At 44.7% G+C, this 20928-nt stretch overlaps 1 protein-coding gene across 2 annotated transcripts in view; it reads right to left on the bottom strand.

Moving 5' to 3' along the window:
- Positions 1-3261: 3261 nt before the first annotated feature.
- VPS41 (VPS41 subunit of HOPS complex) overlaps positions 3262-20928 on the bottom strand; it is a 117834-nt gene continuing 100167 nt past the window's right edge. For both annotated transcript variants that reach the window (XM_077303547.1, XM_077303548.1), the window contains exons 22-29: positions 19625-19762; positions 17282-17336; positions 16178-16318; positions 14931-15067; positions 7793-7892; positions 6754-6798; positions 4903-4982; positions 3262-3641 (exon numbers count right to left, since the gene is read on the bottom strand). In XM_077303547.1, the coding sequence (XP_077159662.1) occupies positions 3561-3641; positions 4903-4982; positions 6754-6798; positions 7793-7892; positions 14931-15067; positions 16178-16318; positions 17282-17336; positions 19625-19762 (777 nt within the window). In that variant the 3' untranslated portion in view covers positions 3262-3560. The remainder of the gene's footprint in view (positions 3642-4902; positions 4983-6753; positions 6799-7792; positions 7893-14930; positions 15068-16177; positions 16319-17281; positions 17337-19624; positions 19763-20928) is intronic.

Raw genomic sequence — 20928 nt, 5'->3', positions numbered from 1 at the left:
CATTGTACCTACTTGGCTACCTACTTTACATTGTTATATGCTTCCTCTGCCATACAGTAAATAAATAAATAAATAAATAGATATATAAGTAAGTAAGTAAGTAAATAAATAAATAAATAAATCTATATAGCTTCAAAGAGCCTCTTGTGGCGCAGAGTGGTAAGGCAGCAGACATGCAGTCTGAAAGGTCTGTTCATGAGGCTGGGAGTTCGATCCCAGCAGCCGGCTCAAGGTTGATTCAGCCTTCCATCCTTCCGAGGTTGGTAAAATGAGTACCCAGCTTGCTGCTGGGGGGTAAACAGTAATGACTGGGGAAGGCACTGGCAAACCACCCCGTATTGAGTCTGCCATGAAAACACTAGAGGGCGTCACCCCAAGGGTCAGACATGACTCAGTGCTTGCACAGGGGATACCTTTACCTTTATATAGCTTCTGTGATCCCTGGAACACATTTTTTGGGTTGGTCAAAGGGGGACCCCCTCCTCCCCTTTTCCTTAGTGGTTGAATCCAGCCCTGCAACCTGGTACCGTGATAACATGCCTCCAAAGAAGAAGAGTGAAAATAAAACCTCTTTGCAGGGGATGTACTCATTTGCATATTTCTGTTACTTGTAAAAAACAGCAGTGGGACCATGTCTTAGTGATTCCAAGGACTGACCTTGTTTGAATGAGCATTATATTGCTTACGCTACAACTCTGCATAGGGGCCATGTGGAGGGCTCTGATGCTGTGGGTAACAGATATTACCTAATCACACAGATCCTAGAAATAAGGATTAAAGATTATTTGCTCAAGACTTCATTTTTCCCCCAAAAGTGACTATTATTGTATAGCATGCAGAGTTTGAGCGAGACAGATGGGTGCACGAAACAATACACAAACATCTGGCATTATGTAATCCAAAAGAGGGTACTGATATATTGCCCAGAATGACCCAGACTTTCAAAGCAAGAGGCCTGAGCTGATACATCAAAGTTTCATTCTGCCTATCTATGCATTTTGTTTTAACTGGAGAAATCCAAGATTGCATTGCTCATCCACTTCATGGGGAGGAGCAAATGCCCATGTGTAACGCTATTGTAAACCGAGAAGGTATGTGAAATTGGTTTTAGGCACTGCTTGGCTATGGCTGTAGCTTTGATAGAAAATTTCCTCCCCTCTATTTATGGCAGCTCCCTGCTCATGCGAATCTGACACAGAACCAGCTCATAAAGGTGCCCTGGCCTGTCACTGGCACATGCAGAGGGAGATGGGAGTTGGGGAACTGAGTGCCTCTCATGGGACTGGGGGCCTACCTGGAACACCTACATGGCAGGTGTATAACCCACAGAATCTATCTGGTTTCTTATTTAGGACAATAGTCTATGCAGGTGAATCACATTAGCATGTGTGTCTACACAAGTGGCCGCCCAATTGCCCACCATATTGGACATGTGTGTGTGTGTGTACATCACAAAGTTCTGTGCACCTTTTAGCATTCAAGAGCCTTCTTAGTTGCCATATATTTTGAGCTATTAAGCGATCTGTTTCCATTTCCCTCCTCCTCTGCCATTGACTGGCTAAATTCCCAGTTGTCATTTACAAACCAATACACTGTCTACTTCAGGCTCTGGTGGGAAGTGCAGCCCCACTGGACTTTCAAGCCGAGAGATATTCAGAGGTGGTTTGCCATTGCCTGTCTGCAGAGCAACCCTGGACATCCGTGGTAGCCTCCCAACCAGGTACAAACCCGGGCTGACTTTGCTTAGTTTCTGAGATTGGAGGAGAGCAGGTTGGGCCGGGCTACCTCCTCTTTGAGAGACCTCTTTGTGAAAACCAAACTTAAGAAAAAGAGCTGTTTTTTATACCCTGCTTTCCCCTGTCTGAAGGAGTCTCAAAGTGGCTTACAGTCGCCTTCCCTTCCTCTTCCCACAACAGACACCCTGTGAGGTAGGTGGGGCTGGGAGAGCTCTGAAAGAACTGTGACTAACCCAAAGTCACTCAGCTGGCCTCATGTGTCTCAAAGCAGCTTAGAATCGCGTTCCCATCCTCTCCCCATGACAGACACCTTGTGAGGTAGGTGGGGTTGAGAGAGCTCTGAGAGAACTGTGACTAACCCAAGGTGACTCAGCTGGCTTCATGTGGAAGAGTGAGGCATCAAACACAGTTCTCCAGATTAGAGGCCACTGCTCTTTCACCACTACACCACTAGCTCTCAAGAGGTGGGTGCAAGAAAACCTGGAACAAAGTTTGATTGGGGTGGCACCTTAAAGACTAGCGAAGTTTTATTCTGGACATAAGCTTTCATGTGCATGCACACATCTTTAGGCACCATGAACACCGTTCACCGGTGTCCTTACTTGCCTGCATTCTCCTCTTACCTTCTGCGCTGTCTTAAGCCACAGGCTCAGCTGCTGTCTCTGGTTGCACAGACTATCAGATTCCTTGTTCTTGACACTCCTTCAATCCCTGTAAGCAATTACAAGGTATATGCAGGGGAAAGTCTGAGAATTCAAGGGAATACCTTTTGCATTTAAATGCAAACGTTTTCCTTGCCAGGAAGGACACCCATGATAGCTATGGGGCAGCTCTAAATCCTGAGAGTGATATACCACTGTGTGCCAAATGCTAGGGAGAGCAGTGGGAGGCCTTCAAGTCTTTCCAGAGACATCTGGCTGCCCACAACTGGAAACCAGATGCTGATCAATTAGGGGGCTTCCATTGCTGCTATTAGTCCCTGGCATGAGTTGCATCTTAGATCAGGGCTAGTCAACCTGTGGTCTTCCAGATGTCCATGGACTACAATTCCCATGAGCCCCTGCCAGCGGTTGCTGGCAGGGGCTCATGGGAATTGTAGTCCATGGACATCGGGAGGACCACAGGTTGACTAGCCCTGTCTTAGATGTTTTTTGCAACTCCCCATATGTTCCCAGAAGGTGGCTAAGGCATCCACAAAGACAGATTGGGTGAGGATGTTAGGAACGGTGTAGACAGAGTGCTGGACTGGGACAGGAGAGAACGAGGTTCAAATATGCAGTCAACCATGGATCTCACAGGGAGATCTTCAGACGGTCACTTTCTTCCAGCTCTGCCTACCTCCTAGGGTTGGTGAGGGCAAAATGGAGGCTTTTGCTGTTTGAATGGGTGGGATAACAACGGCAGTAGATCCATAAGACACAGTTAGTGAGAGCCCTGATGCTCCTGAATGCACGAAGGCCGAACAGTATTCTCCAATGTGAATTTTCATACCGGATGCCCTCTCGTAAACAGAACACCCCAAAGATATTTTGCAATTAGGTTTAATGGTTTTCATTGCTGAGACAAAGATACAGGCAACCAACTCTGAACTACGCAATGGTAATACATCAGCTGATGATACACTGGTTTCTTTTTTGCTTTTTTATCGCCAGGGGTCCAGAGAGGAAATATCAGTGGTCTGGATGACTGAAAGATTCTCTGGCCTACACGTCCCCAGCCAGAATGAAACAGATACAGCCATTAGCAATGCAGCAGGACCCCTGTGCTGCAGCGAAACAGACACACAGACACACAGGAAGGGGGTCCTCGGCATGCTGGGGGCGGTCATTTCTTCATCTCCAGGATGGCGCTGCCTGGCCCTCGGTGCTTGGCGCTGCAGATGTTGCAGAACTTCACCAAAGAGAGCTGGAAGTTAAGCAGAACAGGATGAGTGCTGTGAGTCGGCAGCCAACGCTCGCCAAGCAGAAGCGGGGAATCATGAATTTTTAAACGCCTGAGAGGAGAATAAACATCTTGCCCAGCATAAAATAACTGGCTTAGAGCAAAATGTTATTAATAAAAGCTACAGCCGTGTTGTTGAGCAGGGATTTATGGGGCAAGGAAGACACTTAGAGCAGAATCACAGCACTGCGCTCTCACTTCCAGTCACGTCGGGACCGAGACACCTGTACATGGACTCAGCTATGTGCTAAGGCAGGGGTAGTCAACCTGTGGTCCTCCAGATGTTCATGGACTACAATTCCCATGAGCCCTGGCAGGAGCTCATGGGAATTGTAGTCCATGGACATCTGGAGGATCACAGGTTGACTACCTCTGTTCTAAGGTAGTGGTCCAAAGCATTGCACAGAATTTTGTGGGGGGCAAGAGAGGGGGAGAAACGGTAATCAGGGCAGAAATTTGTATGCAAAGTGGATCTCCCTTCTACCCCTCCAATGATTGTGGTTCAAGTAAAACCGGCAGTTGTGATCTGCGAAAACCGCACAGCGGTGATACATCGGCTGATGATGCACTGATTTCATTGTTGCCCTTTTATCACCAGGGATTCTCTTGTCTACATGTGCCTGGCCATTATAATGTATTATTAAAATTTATTCCAGAGAAAGGAACAAACCAAGATTTTTGTAAGGGAAGAAAAAGGGTGTCTGTGTGTGTCACTGATTTCCTCTTCCAGCCACAGACCTTCAGGAAACTCACAGCTGGGTCCATCGCAGACTTTAAAATTGTCCCTACACAGGAGGGCAACTCATTGAGACCGTACCAATAAAGACAGCCGGCCGCAAAAGCTAACAATAAGGTTGCCCTTCCGGAGGCTGCAATGTTTACTTTTTATGCAGAGCCAAGTGCCATGTTTCTCTTTGAGCTTACCCTTTTGCTTCAATTCAATGGAAGCCGCAGGATTTCTGGATAATGAAAGCCGCTTTTCAAACTTGTGGGGTGCAAAGGTAAAGGGGGGGGGGGTATTTCAGATGCGCTTACGGCAGTTGCTGTACGCACTCCCTGAGATCCCGTTAGCAACAATGACTATAATTATTTTATAATCTTCCGTAAACAGATGCCCTTCTCAGTGGATGGCAAAAAGCAAACAAGCAAAAAGGCACCTGATTTGTCCTTTTGTCTTTGACTAAGGTAATTTCAGGAATCTGCAGAGATTAAGTTGGGCCCTTACTGTGCTAGGTTCAGGGATGCACTCTTTGTGGAACATGTGCCTGCAGTGAAACACGGTGACTCGGAAGGCTTCGGATGCATCTGGCAAAGGAATGGGGGAGGGAGGGGAGGAATACAGAACACGTTAGCATGAGGGAAGGCTATAAAAAGAACACTCATCAAAGGGGCCACCACATCAGCGTAGGGCCCCTTATTAGATAGCTGCCTATGAAGACATTCTCAGATTTGCACACAGGAGCGTTTCACAAGTCACACTTAAATGGCTTTTAAACATTTCCTGCTTCCCTGTGTCGGTCTCCCACTGTCCTACATTGCCTATATTAAAGCTTTAATGCTTCTCTGCTCTTAAAAAACCATCGCACACTGCATTTTTCACTGCTGGACCGGATAGAATGAGTGCCCAGGAGAAAAAATAAAAGGAAAGAAAGAATTGACCTTCCAACCAATGATGAGCATGGAGGGCCACGTTGGTACTCTGTGAAAGAGGGCTATAATCACAACTCCCCTCTGAGCGTAAATGCTGCTGGTCTCGCTCAAGGTGACTGGCTTAGTTGGGCACGTCAGGGATTTCAGCCCAAACATTGGTTCCAGCTACGTTTACAGACTTTCCTTGGCTTTTTAATTGTACCGTGCTACATACACAGAAGAGCCTCTTGTGACGCAGAGTGGTAAGGCAGCAGACATGCAGTCTGAAGCTCTGCCCATGAGGCTGGGAGTTCGATCCCAGCAGCTGGCTCAAGGTTGACTCAGCCATCCTTCCGAGGTTGGTAAAATGACTACCCAGCTTGCTGGGGGCTAAACGGTAATGACTGGGGAAGGCAGTGGCAACCCACCCCGTATTGAGTCTGCCATGAAAACGCTAGAGGGCATCACCCCAAGGGTCAGACATGACCCCGTGCTTGCACAGAGGATACCTTTACCTTTACCTTTACATACACAGAAAAGCAGCAGAGTTGGATCCAAAGACCACCGATCACTAAGAGAGAATCTTCCCCCAAACTGGTAGGGAGCCTTTGGACCCACTGTTTTCTACATCTCCCTTCCCCCTCAAAGTCTTAATCCATGTCCCACAACCAGTCTGCCATGGAGAAAGTCAGAAATAGGGGTATGCATTTGGGTAATCCAAGCCAGGGTGGGTGGGAATCAGATGGCTACAAGTTAAAACAGTTTTTCAGCAATGGAAATGGACGAGCCTGAAATATTCGGGATTTTTCGGGACCATTGGATACCTGGAGTTAATGAATAATAATAATTAGATTATTGAATTCACTGACACTTGTAAGCATGGATGATGTAAGACTTTCCCACATTCTTCTATTGTTCCATCTTGCTTGTTGTTTCACTTCATTATTGTTAATCTAAGTTATCTGCATTGTTCTGTTTTATGTGAACCACCCTAAGCCTTCGGGGAGAGCAGTATATAAATATAATAAATAAATAAATGTTTTTATACCCTGCTTTTCACTACCAGAAGGAGTCTCAAAGTGGCTTACAATCACCTTCCCCATCTCTCCCCACAACAGGCACCCTGTGAAGGAGGTGGGGCTAAGAGAGCTCTGAGAGAACTGTGACTGGCCCAAGGTCACCCAGCTGGCAGCACATGGAGGAGGAGTGGGGCATCAAACCCAGTTCTCCAGATTAGAAGCCACTGGTCTTTCTCCACTCAGACACTGTAGAATCTCATGCCTCAGATTCATGTAGCCAAAAAAACCTAGGTATTTCTGATTCTTTACCAAATCCAAATAGCATATGGGTTTTAATGGGGGAATATCTGGCCCCCCAAAATAGTGTCAGCCATGGGATCATCTTTCCCCCACCCCAGTAATATTATTTCCCTATAAAATAAACCTACTTGTAGGCAGTATCGGAGAAAGACATGCCTCACAGATACTCTCCTCTGCAAGAAAAAGAGAAAATTAAAAGTGGCATGAATTTTTAAAATAACACCTTGCCATCTGTCTCCTATTGTAGTTGGTCCTCAATACTGAGATCAGGATTTGGGCACTGTGAACCATTAGCTGGGGCTCCTTGAGAGGAGGAGTTAATGATTACCATTACAAATTTTTTGGATTTTATCTAGATTTCTATGTTTATTGTATTTTGCATTTTACTGATGTACCCCGCCCCAAGACCAACACTGGAGAGAGGCGGGTTAGAAATCTCAAAAATGAATAAATTTAATAAATCAAATCCTCCACAATAATTATTCTATAGGTTAAGCAACCCAACATCATTGCCGTGTGGGGGAGATGTTCTACTAAAAACACAAAAACGTCTTGTAGCTCCTTAAAGGGAACACATGGATTGCAGGACTCACTTAGTTATTTCGGACATTTTAAACCCGACCTTTCCTCCAAGGAGCTCAGTTTTCCCTCTATACCCTCTAGGCCGAGAGAGAGAGAGCTGACATGGCAACTCCAGCAAGGAGTGTTCAAGACAAGGGAGAAGCAGAGCTGGTGGACATTGCCTTCCTTTGCAGAGTCTTCCTTTGCAGTGGTCTCCCGTCCAAGTACTGACCGATCCTGCTTAGCTCCCGAGATCTCCACCATGCCGCCTTTCTCCTTTAAAGCTAGGGAAAGGATCCACTCAGCTCACATGAACTCATGAAGGTGTCTTGATGCAAGTCCAGTTTTTGGCGCATCAAGGTCAGATCTGTCTACTCTGACTGACAGCAGCTCTCCAGGGTCTCAGGAAGGGATATTTCACATCACCTGATACCCAATCCTTTTTGTTACTGGAGATACCAGGGATTGAGCCTGGGACCTCCTTCGTACAAATCAGGTGCTCTGCCACTGAGCCATGACTCCTCTCTCCTCTCTCTAATGGCTGGTGTAAGGTTTATATTGCAAACTGTTTTGCGTTAGCAATCTGCAAAGGCATGTTATACATACCATCCACGGGGACCCCTCTCATTTGGGTGCGGTGCATCTTTTTCAGCAAGGACAGCGAGTCAGCAACAAGGATCTTCTTGCATCCCTCCCGAAGCAAGATCTAAGATATGGAAGAATATAATCCTGTATCAGCATCTCATCTGGCTTCCGTTCCCAATTGCACTTTCTGTCAGATTTTGTACAATGCAGGCCTTACCAGCAAAGCTGTCCTGTCAATTGCTCATTCTGGAGGTTCGTAAAGAATATTTTGTGATTAAAAGTACATGAGTAATTGTTGTGCAACCTTGGCTAGGACTGCTGGGAACAGTTACTTTAATGTTATCCCAAACTGAGCTACTCTCACTGAGACATCTCTGAGGTTACTGCCAAAATCCATGGGCTCTTATTTTACAGTAAGTTTCCAAAGGCTATTTTCTTGATCACAGTGTTCAAGAGCAATCCTTCTGCATGCACCACATGAACACACATGGCTTGTTAATATAATCTAAAGTGACCAAAACTACAGAAAATGAACCATATGTAGTCTTCCAAAACACAACCACTGGTCATTTAGCTGATTCATCCATTAAGAAAGCAAATATTCAATTAGTACTCCGGGAAATTTAATACTTGTGATGAATTAAAGAAGCGATCGCTCTAGCACTCCAGGCATTTATAGCTTCCGATGCGTAGAAAAATAATTAATTTCTTCTTGATCCATTGATTAAGTACCTTTTGGAAGAGATTGGAATGCCTGGGTGCTGTCTGGCTGGACAGCAGGATGAGACCTTTCTGCAGAGGTACAGTGCAATCTAATTAAGGCAAATTCAGGTCCCAATTTATGTATAAAGATATCTCACTCATACTTGCATGGTAAGCATAACGTTTAGCATTACTAGCTGTCCTTTTGAAAACTAGTTCAATGGTTCAGAAATGAAACTTTAAAAAACTTCAGAGGCCCTTCCCGCAACCAGTGAAAAGATTCACAAAAACTATTTAAAGAAGATTGCTTCCAGAGCAAAATATATTCTGCATGAAAAAGGCTGAGGCAATGTTGTCAAGAAATTTTGCACAAGACTAAATTAGACTCCTTTACCTAGCAATCCAAAGGCTACGAATAATATACAGCAACTAAACAAGAAGAGGAAAAATCTAAGAAATATTCAATCTCTATGAATAAATTACCTTGAACAACATAATGAACCTTTGACGACAGCACATAATTCTAACTACTGGGAAACATAATGAAAGTGCAAGAAGAATCTACCCAGGAGCCTACCTTTTCTTTCTGAAGCTTAATTGGATAACTGAACATAAGTGGGAAAATAAAGGACTGAACGGCTGAGTGAGTGTCTCACCTATCACAACAAAATGTTATGCCTGTCTCCTTAAATGTGGCATTTAGGGAGTATCTGGCTACAATGACACTCAGCACTGCCACCAAAAATGGCAAGCCAGTGGCGAGTTCTTCTCCTTCTCCCCTGTAACTTGCAGCTATGGAAACAAGCCCCATATTTATCGTGACTTGTTACCGCTGGCCTCAGAGGACACAAGACTCTGAAGTGTAACGTATAGCAAGCTTTGATTCTGTTCACATGGAACAGGATTGTTCCACTTTAACATTCCTTGAAAAGTTGAACGTTTGTTTTGGGGAAGACCACGAAAGTAAAAATGAGAAATTAGACAAAGAAAAGAAAGAACAAAAAGAAAACTCACGAGGAGCTGCAGTTTGATAATCTTTGGAGACAAGTCACTTAACAATTAAGGCAAATTTCCAGTTTGTTTATCCATGATCAACTGCAAAACACAGAGATACATAGAAAATGGCCTAACATACTGTTCAGCTCTCACTCCAGCAGCTGTAGGAAGGAAAGGGCCACACTTTCCCAAACCAAAAGCATCACTTATAGAAACTATCTGTGTGCATAAAGCAAAATCTATTTTATTCTATACTAAGGGTATGCAAAAAAGACCTAGTATTTTGGGTATATAGAACCTGAAAAATACTGGTATTTCCTGATATTCAGATTCTGTAATATTTGAGAATGCCGAATTATTTCAACTCCATTATAGCCTATGTGGATCATTATAGTCAAAATAATGAATCAGACCAGGGGTAACAGTTAACAGAGGGATGGGCGTGTCTTTTGAGGTAGAGGCAACAAATTTGCAGCATAGCTGTTGGTGCCTCTCCTGGAAAAAAAAACTCCCAAGTTTCAAAAAGATTGGACCAGGGGATCCAATCCTATGAGTTCTAAAAGGTGCCCCATCCCCCATTGTTTCCAATGAAGGGGGGAAACGGTATTTAAACTTTAAAGGGAATACGGTCAGTTTAAATCCCTTTTGTAAGTCACAGTGGCATGAGTGAATTCCAAAGGCACTTAAAGGGCTAGCAGTTCTTTTAAATACCTTCTCCAAGCAGAGAGTTCACTCCAAAGGCATTTAAAGTGATGGAGAGCTGCAGCCCAAAAAATCCTGGACATTTTCAGGATTAGTCTTTTTGGATAGAAGAACAACAGCTGGTTGAATTAATTCCCCCAAAATACCAATAAGGTATTTTCTGAGTATTTTCCAGTTCTGATTAGCTGAATACACGCCACAATTCTATGCTTTTAATATATATACTTCATATAATATATGTGATCTATTTTTATAACGCGGTGTAGGGCTTCCGTTTTATACATTTTTAACAGCTTTCTCTATTGTGAAGATTTCCACCCATCTCCCCTGACTGACTATATTCCCTAGTGCAATACAGCTCTGTCCCAAGCAATTAAGAGCTTTGTCATCTTTCTCAACAGGAAAATTTGCCCTCTAGCAGTCAACACAAAGTCTGAAAGACAACTGCAACAGATTATTATATTTTACTAGTTGCTAAGCCACAGTTTCCCCTTAAATGTACTTTACTTCCTTCAGTGCCCATATATATGGATGAACTAATCAGAACTAGATTTGAGTTGAGTACAGACCAAGAAGATTTTGGGAGTATAAGCTTTCAGAGTCAAAGTTTGTTTTGTTAGTTACAAATAGGAATGGAGATCTCTGAGTTCTTTTATCCCAGTCAGAAGGTTGGAGGGGCATTTGAAAGAACTTGGCTACCCTCTGAAACTAAAGTAATAAAGATCTCATAAGGAAATGGCCAGAAACCACTCCAAAAATACACTGCTAAGTAGGGTTGCCAGCTCTAGGTTGGGAAATGACTGGAGATTTTGGGGGTGGGGGGGCTGGAAGTGGGTGGGATTTGGGACCTCAATTGGAGTATAATGCTATGAAGTTCACTCAAAATTTGCATGCTGTGGACTGAAAATGCAGAAGACTCCCTCCCTTACAGGCACAACTCATTTGGGGCTCTGCCTAATCCAAGTTTTCTCAACCAGGGTTTCATGAAACCTGGGGTTTCTTGATGGCCTTGGGTTTCCCAAATGGGTGGGAGTTAGTGAAGTTTTACATGTTTTTTAAAAAATTGTTAAACATTCATCAGGTGATATGACGATATATGGTCATATTTACCTGCCCCACCTCCTCAAATGGCCAATGATGGGCCTGGAGGTGGGTGGGAAGGGGAGGGACCCTAAGTGGGCGTGTATACAGCTATGCTCCCCAACCATATCCTAACCAATCACACCACTTCTGGGGTTCCTTGAAGCCTGCTTGGAGTCCCCAGTGGGGAGAAAAGTAGTACATAAATAAAGTGGATTGTTTTTGCTTTATTTAAATTGTCCCCCCCTTTTTGTTGTTGTTGTTGTTGTAAGCCTCTTTGGCTCCCTCCGTGGGAATACATATTTGAGAGAGAGACAGAAAGCATACTGAAATTAACTGGCAGATTTTCCCCAATTCAGAAAAGTATCACAAAATTAGCGGCTGGCAACAGAAGGGGCAAGAATTAGCTGGCAGGAGAGCCAGAGCATCAGGGAGGGCCGAAGCCTCGTGTGTTGACGGCGCTGTTGACTTGCAAAACAGAACCAAGTTGCCAATCTGGATATTCAGGACTTGACTCCGGATACATTAAAAAAAAAAAAACATCTGTGCACAAAAGCAAAGCATGTAAATATTTTTATTTATTTATTTTTTATTCTGGGATTTATATTCTGCCCTGGCTTTGGAAATTCAGAAAACCCGGGGCGGGGGGTGGGGGGAGGGGGGAATACATATATATTGATTTGGTCCCTATATACTCTGGAAAGCATGGCTGCTCAGAAAAGAGAGTACATGAAATGTGTGTGTCAGGATTCGAAATTAGGAAATTACTGTTTTATTGCCTAAATTTCAATGTAATCTCACTCATCCGGGCAGGCTTGTCAGAGCTCCGTTTGTGATTTAACAGTAATAAGGAAACACTGCTGGAGGAGCGGCCATTTATCCTCCGCTAGCTAAACAGGGCTCCGAGGCATGTGTCACTTTTGATGCACGGGTGGCTCTGGTTTAAGAGAATGCACCCTTTTTACGGTGACATAAATTAAACCGCAGCCGTCAGCGGTCTCCTTTATTTATGATTTAATATGCATCTAATTGAAGAGCGAGACATAAAATACAAGCACTTTTCAGAATGCGGCTCTAACTTACCCCCTGCTTGATGCCAGACAGGCGACTCCGCCTTGCCTGCCATGAATATTGGGACACTTTCCTCTCTCGGCAGCACAGCCATTGTTAGAGGGGCTTAAATCATGCCCACCAGTGACGACCACGGAATTACTCTTTAGACATCTTCGCTCTGATGCCTCTAAACAGTGGCGCACTCCGGAAGCATGACGCTTCCAGCAAAACACATCGGAGTATCATGTGGGATGCAAAATCGGAATGACCTCAACCACTGCTGCTCTGGTTATTGGCCCTGGTCATATTTTGGATAAGATGGAGACGTGTGAGACAGATATGGGCACAGCTAAAACTCTGGGAGGAAGCCCCGGATTCTACTCACAGTGAAGCAGGGATGAGCCGACCACCTGAAGCTTGGGGAACTTCTCAGTGGGGCTTCAATGAGCAGCCATTTTGGTGTGCATCAGAATAGCCAGATTCGAGTCCACTAGCAGCTTAGAGATCAACCAGATTTTCGGGGGATGAGCTTGCATGACCTACAGCTCCTTCCGTCAGAGACTTCAATGTGTCTTAAAGTAGTTTTTAATGAGAGTGGGTGGGGTCGTGGGGGGAGGGTCAACCTTTAGTCAAGGAATAAGCTATGTTGAGAAGGTGAAATTTTATTTAGGCATTTATACCCTACTTTTCATCCCAAGGGAATAAAGCTGCTTACAACACCATTCTCCCTTCCTCCATTTTAGACTCACGCTGAGCCTGTGAGAGAGTGATTGGAATATGCTATCCTGGTGAACTTCTATGACACAGCAGGGATTCAAAGCTGGGTCTCTCCCACATCCTCGAGTGGAACTCTAATCACTGCACCATGCCGGTCCTTGCAATTGTGCTTGACGCAGGACATCTCCAAAGCTCATGACTAGGGTTAGGACCAGGAGAATTCCTCTTCTCAGGACTTCTGAAACTGTGTTCTGGGGAACCTGGTGAGCTGATCAGGACTTTCTGAAGATCTGTCATGGTGGGAAAGGTTCCCTGAAAGACTGCTTGGCTACCTTGAGCAATGCAGATTGCAGCCTACAGGCTTGGTCAATGCTGAGATCACAGTGCCTGCTAAAAATTAACAAGGGCTTGGCTGCACATACTGATGCAGTCAGTGGTCTCTGGAGGTTGAACATCTGAAAAATGTGGCTCTGTACTTCTGAGATCACTTGCCTAGAATTCTTATTGCCCAACCCCAGGGAACTTGAGTTGCATTCATTTCGTGTGCATACCTGCTCTGGGAATCCATGGGGTCAGTTCTGAACTCCTTGACATGAAGGAGTCCTGGACTCCTTCATACTGTGCTTGGAGGTCTCTGGAGACCTAAGTGAAGCATTTCAGAAGGCATTTTGGACTTGAGGGAATGTGTCAGGGAATCCCACATGCAAATTCTTCTACTGGAAATGTGTACGAAGGAATCCCACACAGAAATTCTTCTACTGGAAATGCCTTCTGCCAGTGAAAATTACCACAGATTTCCAACAAATCGGACCAACCAATTGTGAAATGTCACAACAAGAGGGGGTGCAGTACCTGCCAAAAGGCTCAGAACCACTTAAGAATCTTCTTCAAATGAACATTGTGTAACACGCAGCTGTAGCTACCAAGTTGCTGATTGCTGGTCTGGAATCTGGCCACGGTCATATTATGTGGAGGATAAATGGCAGATTGGAAATTTTTTGGCAGTTAGCACTCTCTCATTACATTATCTGCATCTGGAAAGCTGTCTTCATGTAGTGGATAGAGTCCAGGACTGGGATCTGAGAGACGCAGGTTCAAATCTCTACCGTCATGAAACCCACAGGGTAACTGTAGCCAAATTTACCTCAGCAATGTCTTCAGCTACAAAGCAAGACCAGTTTAGATTCTTGCTGTCAAGTTGATAAGATGAACTTTGTGTGAGGAATTTGGTGCACTGGCCTGGAGCAAATCAGTGGCTGGGATTCCCCAATTTCTGTCAGTGCTGCAGTCTTTGCCTGCCCTCCATTGTGGCAACCCAAAATTATTCCCTGAAAAATTGGTCCAGGATTGGGGGACCCCCCTCCAACAAAGTTGAAGGTCTAAGCAGATCAGGAGCATCACACCCATGCACACCTTCTGTTAGAAATTTCTCATGAGATACAGCTTGGTATCTCAGCCAGCAGCTCTACTTCCTCGAAGTGGGAAATATGGCCTCCACAAAAGGCTTTTGAGTTATGTGAATCAGAAAGTGAGCACAAAGCAAGAACAGCCTACCAGCTACAAAGATCCTACTATGTAATTCCTGCATTGTATAACACGTTACGATAATGCTTGTCATTTGGTTGGGATTTCTGCAATCCAAACCACGCCGCACTTTTTATTGGATGTCCCATTCTGTGAGCTGTATCGACTTACACTGTGCAATCCTCCTCGTGTCTCAGTGAGAAAGGTGGTCTACAAAGGGGATATCAGACCATGGTCAATTAAGCCACGTAAACATAAAAAAATCATAATGACAAGACACTGAGTCCTAGAAATCATTGGATTGTTTCCTTTCTTTCAGGTTGTCTGACCAAACTGGAAGGGGAGGAATAGACAGAACAAGGCAGTAACAACCAGGGAAGTTTACCTGTAAATTGTAATCCTGGAGTATTTTGACCAAGGAGTCCCTTAAATTTGGAATCTCCATTCCTTCTTTTATGCGATGGATCAGGAGGATAGGATCAACATGTGTCCCAATGTTATTTAACAAGCCAGTGATAAAAGCTGCAGAGAGAAGGGGGCTCATTCAGAAGTGCATGCCAAAGCTAGAAATGAAACACCAGACTGACTGTTGAGAGAAATCAATCCTCTAAGGCAGGGGTAGTCAACCTGTGGTCCTCCAGATGTCCATGGACTACAATGCACATGAGCCCCTGCCAGCAAACGCTGGCAGGGGCTCATGGGAATTGTAGTCCATGAACATCTGGAGGACCACAGGTTGACTACCCCTGCTCTAAGGCAGATCTTCTGCTGCAACTGCTCTTGTAAAAATGAGAGAGAGAGGCGAATACATTGAACACCTGAAGCTGCCTTGTATTGAGTCAAATCCTTGGGCCATGAAGGTCAGTATGTCTACTGTAGCTGGCAGTGGATTTCCAGGGTCTCGGCCAGGGGGCTTTTACATCACCCCCACCTTGATCCTTTTCAGTGGAGATGCCAGGGATTGAACCTGGGACCTTCTGAAGGTCCAACAGATGCCCTTGACAGTAGAAATGTTTAGAACCATAGAGCTGGAAGGGGCCACCCAGACCATCTAGTTCAACCCCAGCTCACTGCTGGATCAGCCTAAATCACCCCTAACAAGGGTTCATCCAGCCACTGCTTGAAGACTGCCAGTGAGGGGGAGTTCTCCACCACCCTAGGCAGCTGCTTCCGCTGCTGAACAACTGCTCCTCCTGTAATGCTGAAAGTCCTACAGAGTTTTCCCACCAGAATGTTGATGAAAATTCCGTGACATCATAAAACCTCAGCAAACGGCTAGAGCAGACCAACAGCTTGCTGATTGTAGTTTATCACACAAAAACTTCCCTGCCCACCTCCCCATCCCCAACCCCCCACAAAATGGAAAACACACTGAGACCAATTCTCATTTTGAGGAATGCAGATGGGTTCAGCGATTGTGTAAAGCAGTGGTCCCTAACCCCTGATCCGAGGACCGGTACCGGTCTGTGGATCAGTCGGTACAGGACCGCGGCTCCTCGTCCTTCTCCCCGGCTGCTGCCTTGAGGGCTGCCCTGCCACTCTGTTTGACTCTCCCTGCTCCTCACGCTGGGGTAGAACCTCTTTTTCACCCACTCACATGCACCGTGCAAAGCCACTGAAGGCCACTCTTACGTGGTTTGTCAATGGAATACAAGATGAGGTCTTCCCAAAGTTCCGCATCGTCTTGTTCCTTGGCAAATTCAATGGCCTTATCGACATCATTCAGCTCCTCCATTATCATCTTCAGGGCACTCCGGCTGTTGCCCATTCTGCCTGGAAAGACAAAGGAAACTCAAGATTTGCCAAGGAATGACCTCTCCATAACAATTCTGCCAGTTCATGCGCTGTAAATAGTTACATCTTAGAATCATAGAATTGGAAGGGACCATACAAGCTGTCTAGTCCAACCCCCTGTTCGATGCAGGCTCAGCTGAAAGCATCTTGATTCAGACTTCCAAAAACATGCCTTGTTTCTCATTTTTTCAAAGTTAAATAAGCAAAGAAATGTTTGAATTATGGACATGTATTTATGCCCCATTGCAGAAGACCAGGATTCCAAGGGTAGCCCTACCTCCTTCCAGAGTGGAACTGCAATTTGGGCATATATGGACTGATGATAGTTGTGCAGTGAAGCATTATTCACTTGTCCTCCTGCACTGCCCTCCAAGGGATCTGAAGTTCTAGGGCTGCAGTACAGAGACTGCCTCTAAACTAAAAACATGAATTTTAAACAAAAGACAAGACTGAAAATAATGCATGAGATACAGCTGAGTTAGGATCTGTACATTTACTCAGAATTTCCATGCAAGGTTTGACCTGAAGGGCCTGGCAGGATCAAAACCAGGATTTTAGGATGCCTCAGTTCACACCTGTGTTTAAGTAGCAAGAGTACAGTGAGATATATCCTTGGCAGCTGGCAGAACCTCACCTCTTTTCACACTGAGGTTAACCTAGTGTGGTGTATTAGACAGAGGGTCAGCTCTGGAACTCCCTGACTGACTTAGCCTTTCTTAGGCCAATTCTGCACAAGTGAAAAAGGCAGAGAGGGCAGTTACATGGAAACAGGGCTAATCACCACTTCCACATGACACAGCTGCTGGGCAGAAACCCCCCCCCCTCGGGCCTGCTGTGGATCGGGCCATCAGTTGCCCTGGGCTAAGGGAACACAGGAGAATCCACAGGCAGGGGCCAACAGAGATTGGTGAAAATGCATTCATCAAAAATGTAGTTACTTACTCAAAAGATAAACAGTTTCTTCTACAAAGTTTCTTTGCTGGCAGATTTCAAGAGCCTGAAATTTCAAACACAGAAACTTAATAAGACAGCGAGTTCACTATAGACCAACCTTCAATGATATTTTTAAGTATTACAAAGCCCTAAATGCTTTTCTATTAAGATGGGTCGCTCTTGGAGTCAGAACGGTAAAGCTTTAAGGCTCCTGTAAATTAAAACTAACCAAAAGGTGAGTCCTTATAACTTTGAATGTCTTAATCCGAAAGCTGCAGGGGCTTTACATTTCAAGGCTCAGTAAACATCTGGCAAATACATTTTTGCTCACATTCTTGGGGGCCTCTTCCCATATTACATTCTTAGGTGCACACCAAAGATGTTTTAAACGTACAATTCAAAGGGAAGAGGGGAAAATGTTTTCAGGAATGCATACATCATCTACGTATAGTTGTTACAAAGCCAGGACTGGCCATGGGTCACAGCTGTGTGTATATTTGATGGCCAATTCACAGGAATACACATGAAGCTGTCTTCTGCTGAGTCAGACGGTTGGTCTATCAAGGCCAGTATTGCCTACTCAGACTGGAAGCAGCTCTCCAGGGTCTCAAGCTGAGGTCTTTCATATCAACCTTTTAACTGTAGATAACAGGGACTGAACCTGGAACCTTCTATATGCAAAGCAGAGACTTTCCCACTGAGCCACAATCCTTCCCCTACTTATGTGTTTTGCATAATTTTTGCATTCTTCTCCACCCCAAATGAATTTTTCAAGCAAAATCCTCTGTTCTTTTCTATTTCCCATCATATACAACCCCGAAAGGAAGTACAGAAATGACTTGATAGCTAATATTGATAATAAACAAAAAGGTACCAAAGAACAGAGATTTCCAGGAAGTCTGTTTCCATAGAGGAATACCCAGGAATCCCCATTTTGCGGGGACCAGTTGGAAGATGCAGAAATGGAAGATGGCATATTCTGCTTTCCATATGGAAATTCATTCAAACATGTGATTTCCTCCTCCCATGTACACTAGGATAGTCCTGGTAGTGTACCCTGTGTAAGCATTTGAACTAGTCCTAGGTAGGGGTGTCCTTACTGGTATTTTTCAGGTACTATTTAAGCCAAATACAGATCCAAGAATCTGATAGGCTATTGGTATAGCTCAGCCCAAACATTCAGCTATGCCAAACTGGAACCAGACCCAGCTGAGGCAAGGGCAAAGCTCTCAGTTCCTGACACTCCAGCTGAGGTCTGCATGCAGCAGTGAGAGACATCCCCTACCGCCACAGACTGATGCTGGGGACAGCTTCTCCTGCAGTGACATTTAAGCCATGTTGCAGAATAAGTCAAGTCGGTCCCAGTGTCAGACTGGCTTTTTTTATTATTGACATTTTTTCTTTTTTCTTTTTGTCTATTGGAGCAAAAACAAAAAACAAACAGATTTCAAAGAATCCCAAATCTCAATGCCATACCAGTGTCTGAATCTGGGATTCTTGGGAAATACCGAATTTTCGAATTGAAAAAGGTCTATTTTTTTTCCCACACTCCTAGTCCTAGGTTGCTACAGGCAATTATCCATCTCTCATATTGTCTGAATGACTGGGTTGGTTTGAAAGTTTCCCACAGGAAGAAGCAATTAACTGAAATTAACTAAAGAGTCCTTACTTTATTTTCAACTTTGAATGGATGACGGTAGTCCAAGTTCTTCAATGGAAGAACTGAGAGTTGCTAATCGGAAATGAAGATGTAAGTGGGATAGGGGCAGTTCACGACAATAATAAGATGTGATTGATAATAATGAAATATCATCTGCAGGAGCTACTCAGGGCCCTTGCTTTTTGTTGCTTCACTGCTGCCAGGCATCCAGAGCTCTCAGAATGGCTTAAGATGCTACAGAAAAGTTGGACAGCAATATAAGCTTTCCTTCCATACTCATAACCAAGCCTAGCTCAACTCTCTAGCACAGCAGAGAGAACGAGAACCTTGGAATAAGACCACACATCACAAAGGTGCACCCCAAATATTTTTGAGCATATTTAACTTTCAGTTAGACACAGAGATTTGGAAATGTGCATCCCATTCATGTGAAAAGGTGGGAGCAGCTATAGCTCCTACAGACAGGGGCAAACTTTGCCTGGAACAAAGTTAGTATGGAACAATCCAGAACCGTTGAGAAAGCACCCCTGGTCTGCTACAGTACTATAAGGAGGATGCAGTTCTGACTTTTTTCCAGCAGAGGGTAGCATTACCCATAGAGTGGCCAACACAGAATTCCAGATAGGCAATACAAAAGCCACATAATCAAATACTTTCAAAAAAAACGAGACGTTTTCAGATCTTTCCCTTACCTTTTCTAACGGGCAGTGGGTGCTGTCTCGGAGAAATGGAAGCAAGTTTGGCCGGTCGTATTCGGCGTAGAGGCTGATCTGTTTCTCGTGGAAATTTTGCCCTTTGTGGTGGTCCCTCTTGAAGAGTTTATGCAAATACTACCAAAACAGCCAGAAAAGATAATGGTTATTAGCATCTACCAAGTGTCAGGTGTCCACCACCCCTGACCCATCTGAGCTATTGCCCACTTCTGTGAACACTCTCATGCCATAGTTAGCTGTGGTCCGTAACTCTTCCAAGCAGTCAATCAAATGATTCTGCTTGGAATCAGATGCTTAGCATGGATGCTTTCCCCACATACACGAGGTGGCTGCTTTTTGCTCTTTACATCAACTGGAAGCATAAAGTTAGAATCCATACACTTGTTTGAACTGACAACCCCTTTCCAGTCGGGTATATTTCTAACCGCTGAAGCTCTGTCTTATCTGAAGGGCTAAAGGGCAAGTACTAAAAAAAGGATAAATCCTCCAACAATATAAAAGTGACTGGGTTCAAATATCATTACTGTTTTAGGATAAAATTAATCTATACGAGAGAAATACGAGCTTCCTGCCCCTATTTATCTCTTGGAGCAGGGGTGGGCAAACTGTGGCCCTCCAGGTATCCATGGACTACAATTCCCATGAGCCCCTGCCAGCATTTGCTGGCAGGGGCTCATGGGAATTGTAGTCCATGGACACCTGGAGGGCCACAGTTTGCCCACCCCTGCCTTGGAGGATATGAGCAGATGAGAATCAGTGGGTGAGAAAGGAGCGGTTAGCCTTTCTGCCAACTCACCCACAGCACACTAGTCATTTCTCCCCCATCCCAGCATTTTAATTATTTTTTTTCCCTCTGGAGCTCTGAAATGGGTAGCAAACAAGCCAAGGAGTATGGGGAGAGAGCCTGGGTTGGGGGCATCTGCAAGCGTGCAAGTTGCCTGATCCTGCCCCTTTGGCAAACGTAGTCTTGGTATCTGGAATATGCTGAGATAATGTCTCTATCGGTCTGTGTCCACAAAAGCCCTCCCAAACAGTTACGTCTAACATTACGGAAATATGCTGAGACTTGGATTGTACTGATACTCAAATTATCTATACCATAATTAGGAGTGCTGAGCTTGTAAGGATACTTCTTTCTGTGCTCCAGCTGTTCCAACCTGATGCTCTCACAGACCATAACACAACAGCCACGGGGGAACCAGTTGCTTGGCTACAATGCTTGGCCTAAGATGTTCGGGGCTTCATAATGTTATAAATGTAGCTTCTCTTGTGAGAAGGGACAG

The sequence above is a fragment of the Paroedura picta genome, chromosome 11 (genome assembly GCF_049243985.1).
Source record: "Paroedura picta isolate Pp20150507F chromosome 11, Ppicta_v3.0, whole genome shotgun sequence".
In the NCBI taxonomy this organism is placed as follows: domain Eukaryota; kingdom Metazoa; phylum Chordata; class Lepidosauria; order Squamata; family Gekkonidae; genus Paroedura; species Paroedura picta.
This window is presented reverse-complemented; position numbering and strand designations above follow the sequence as displayed.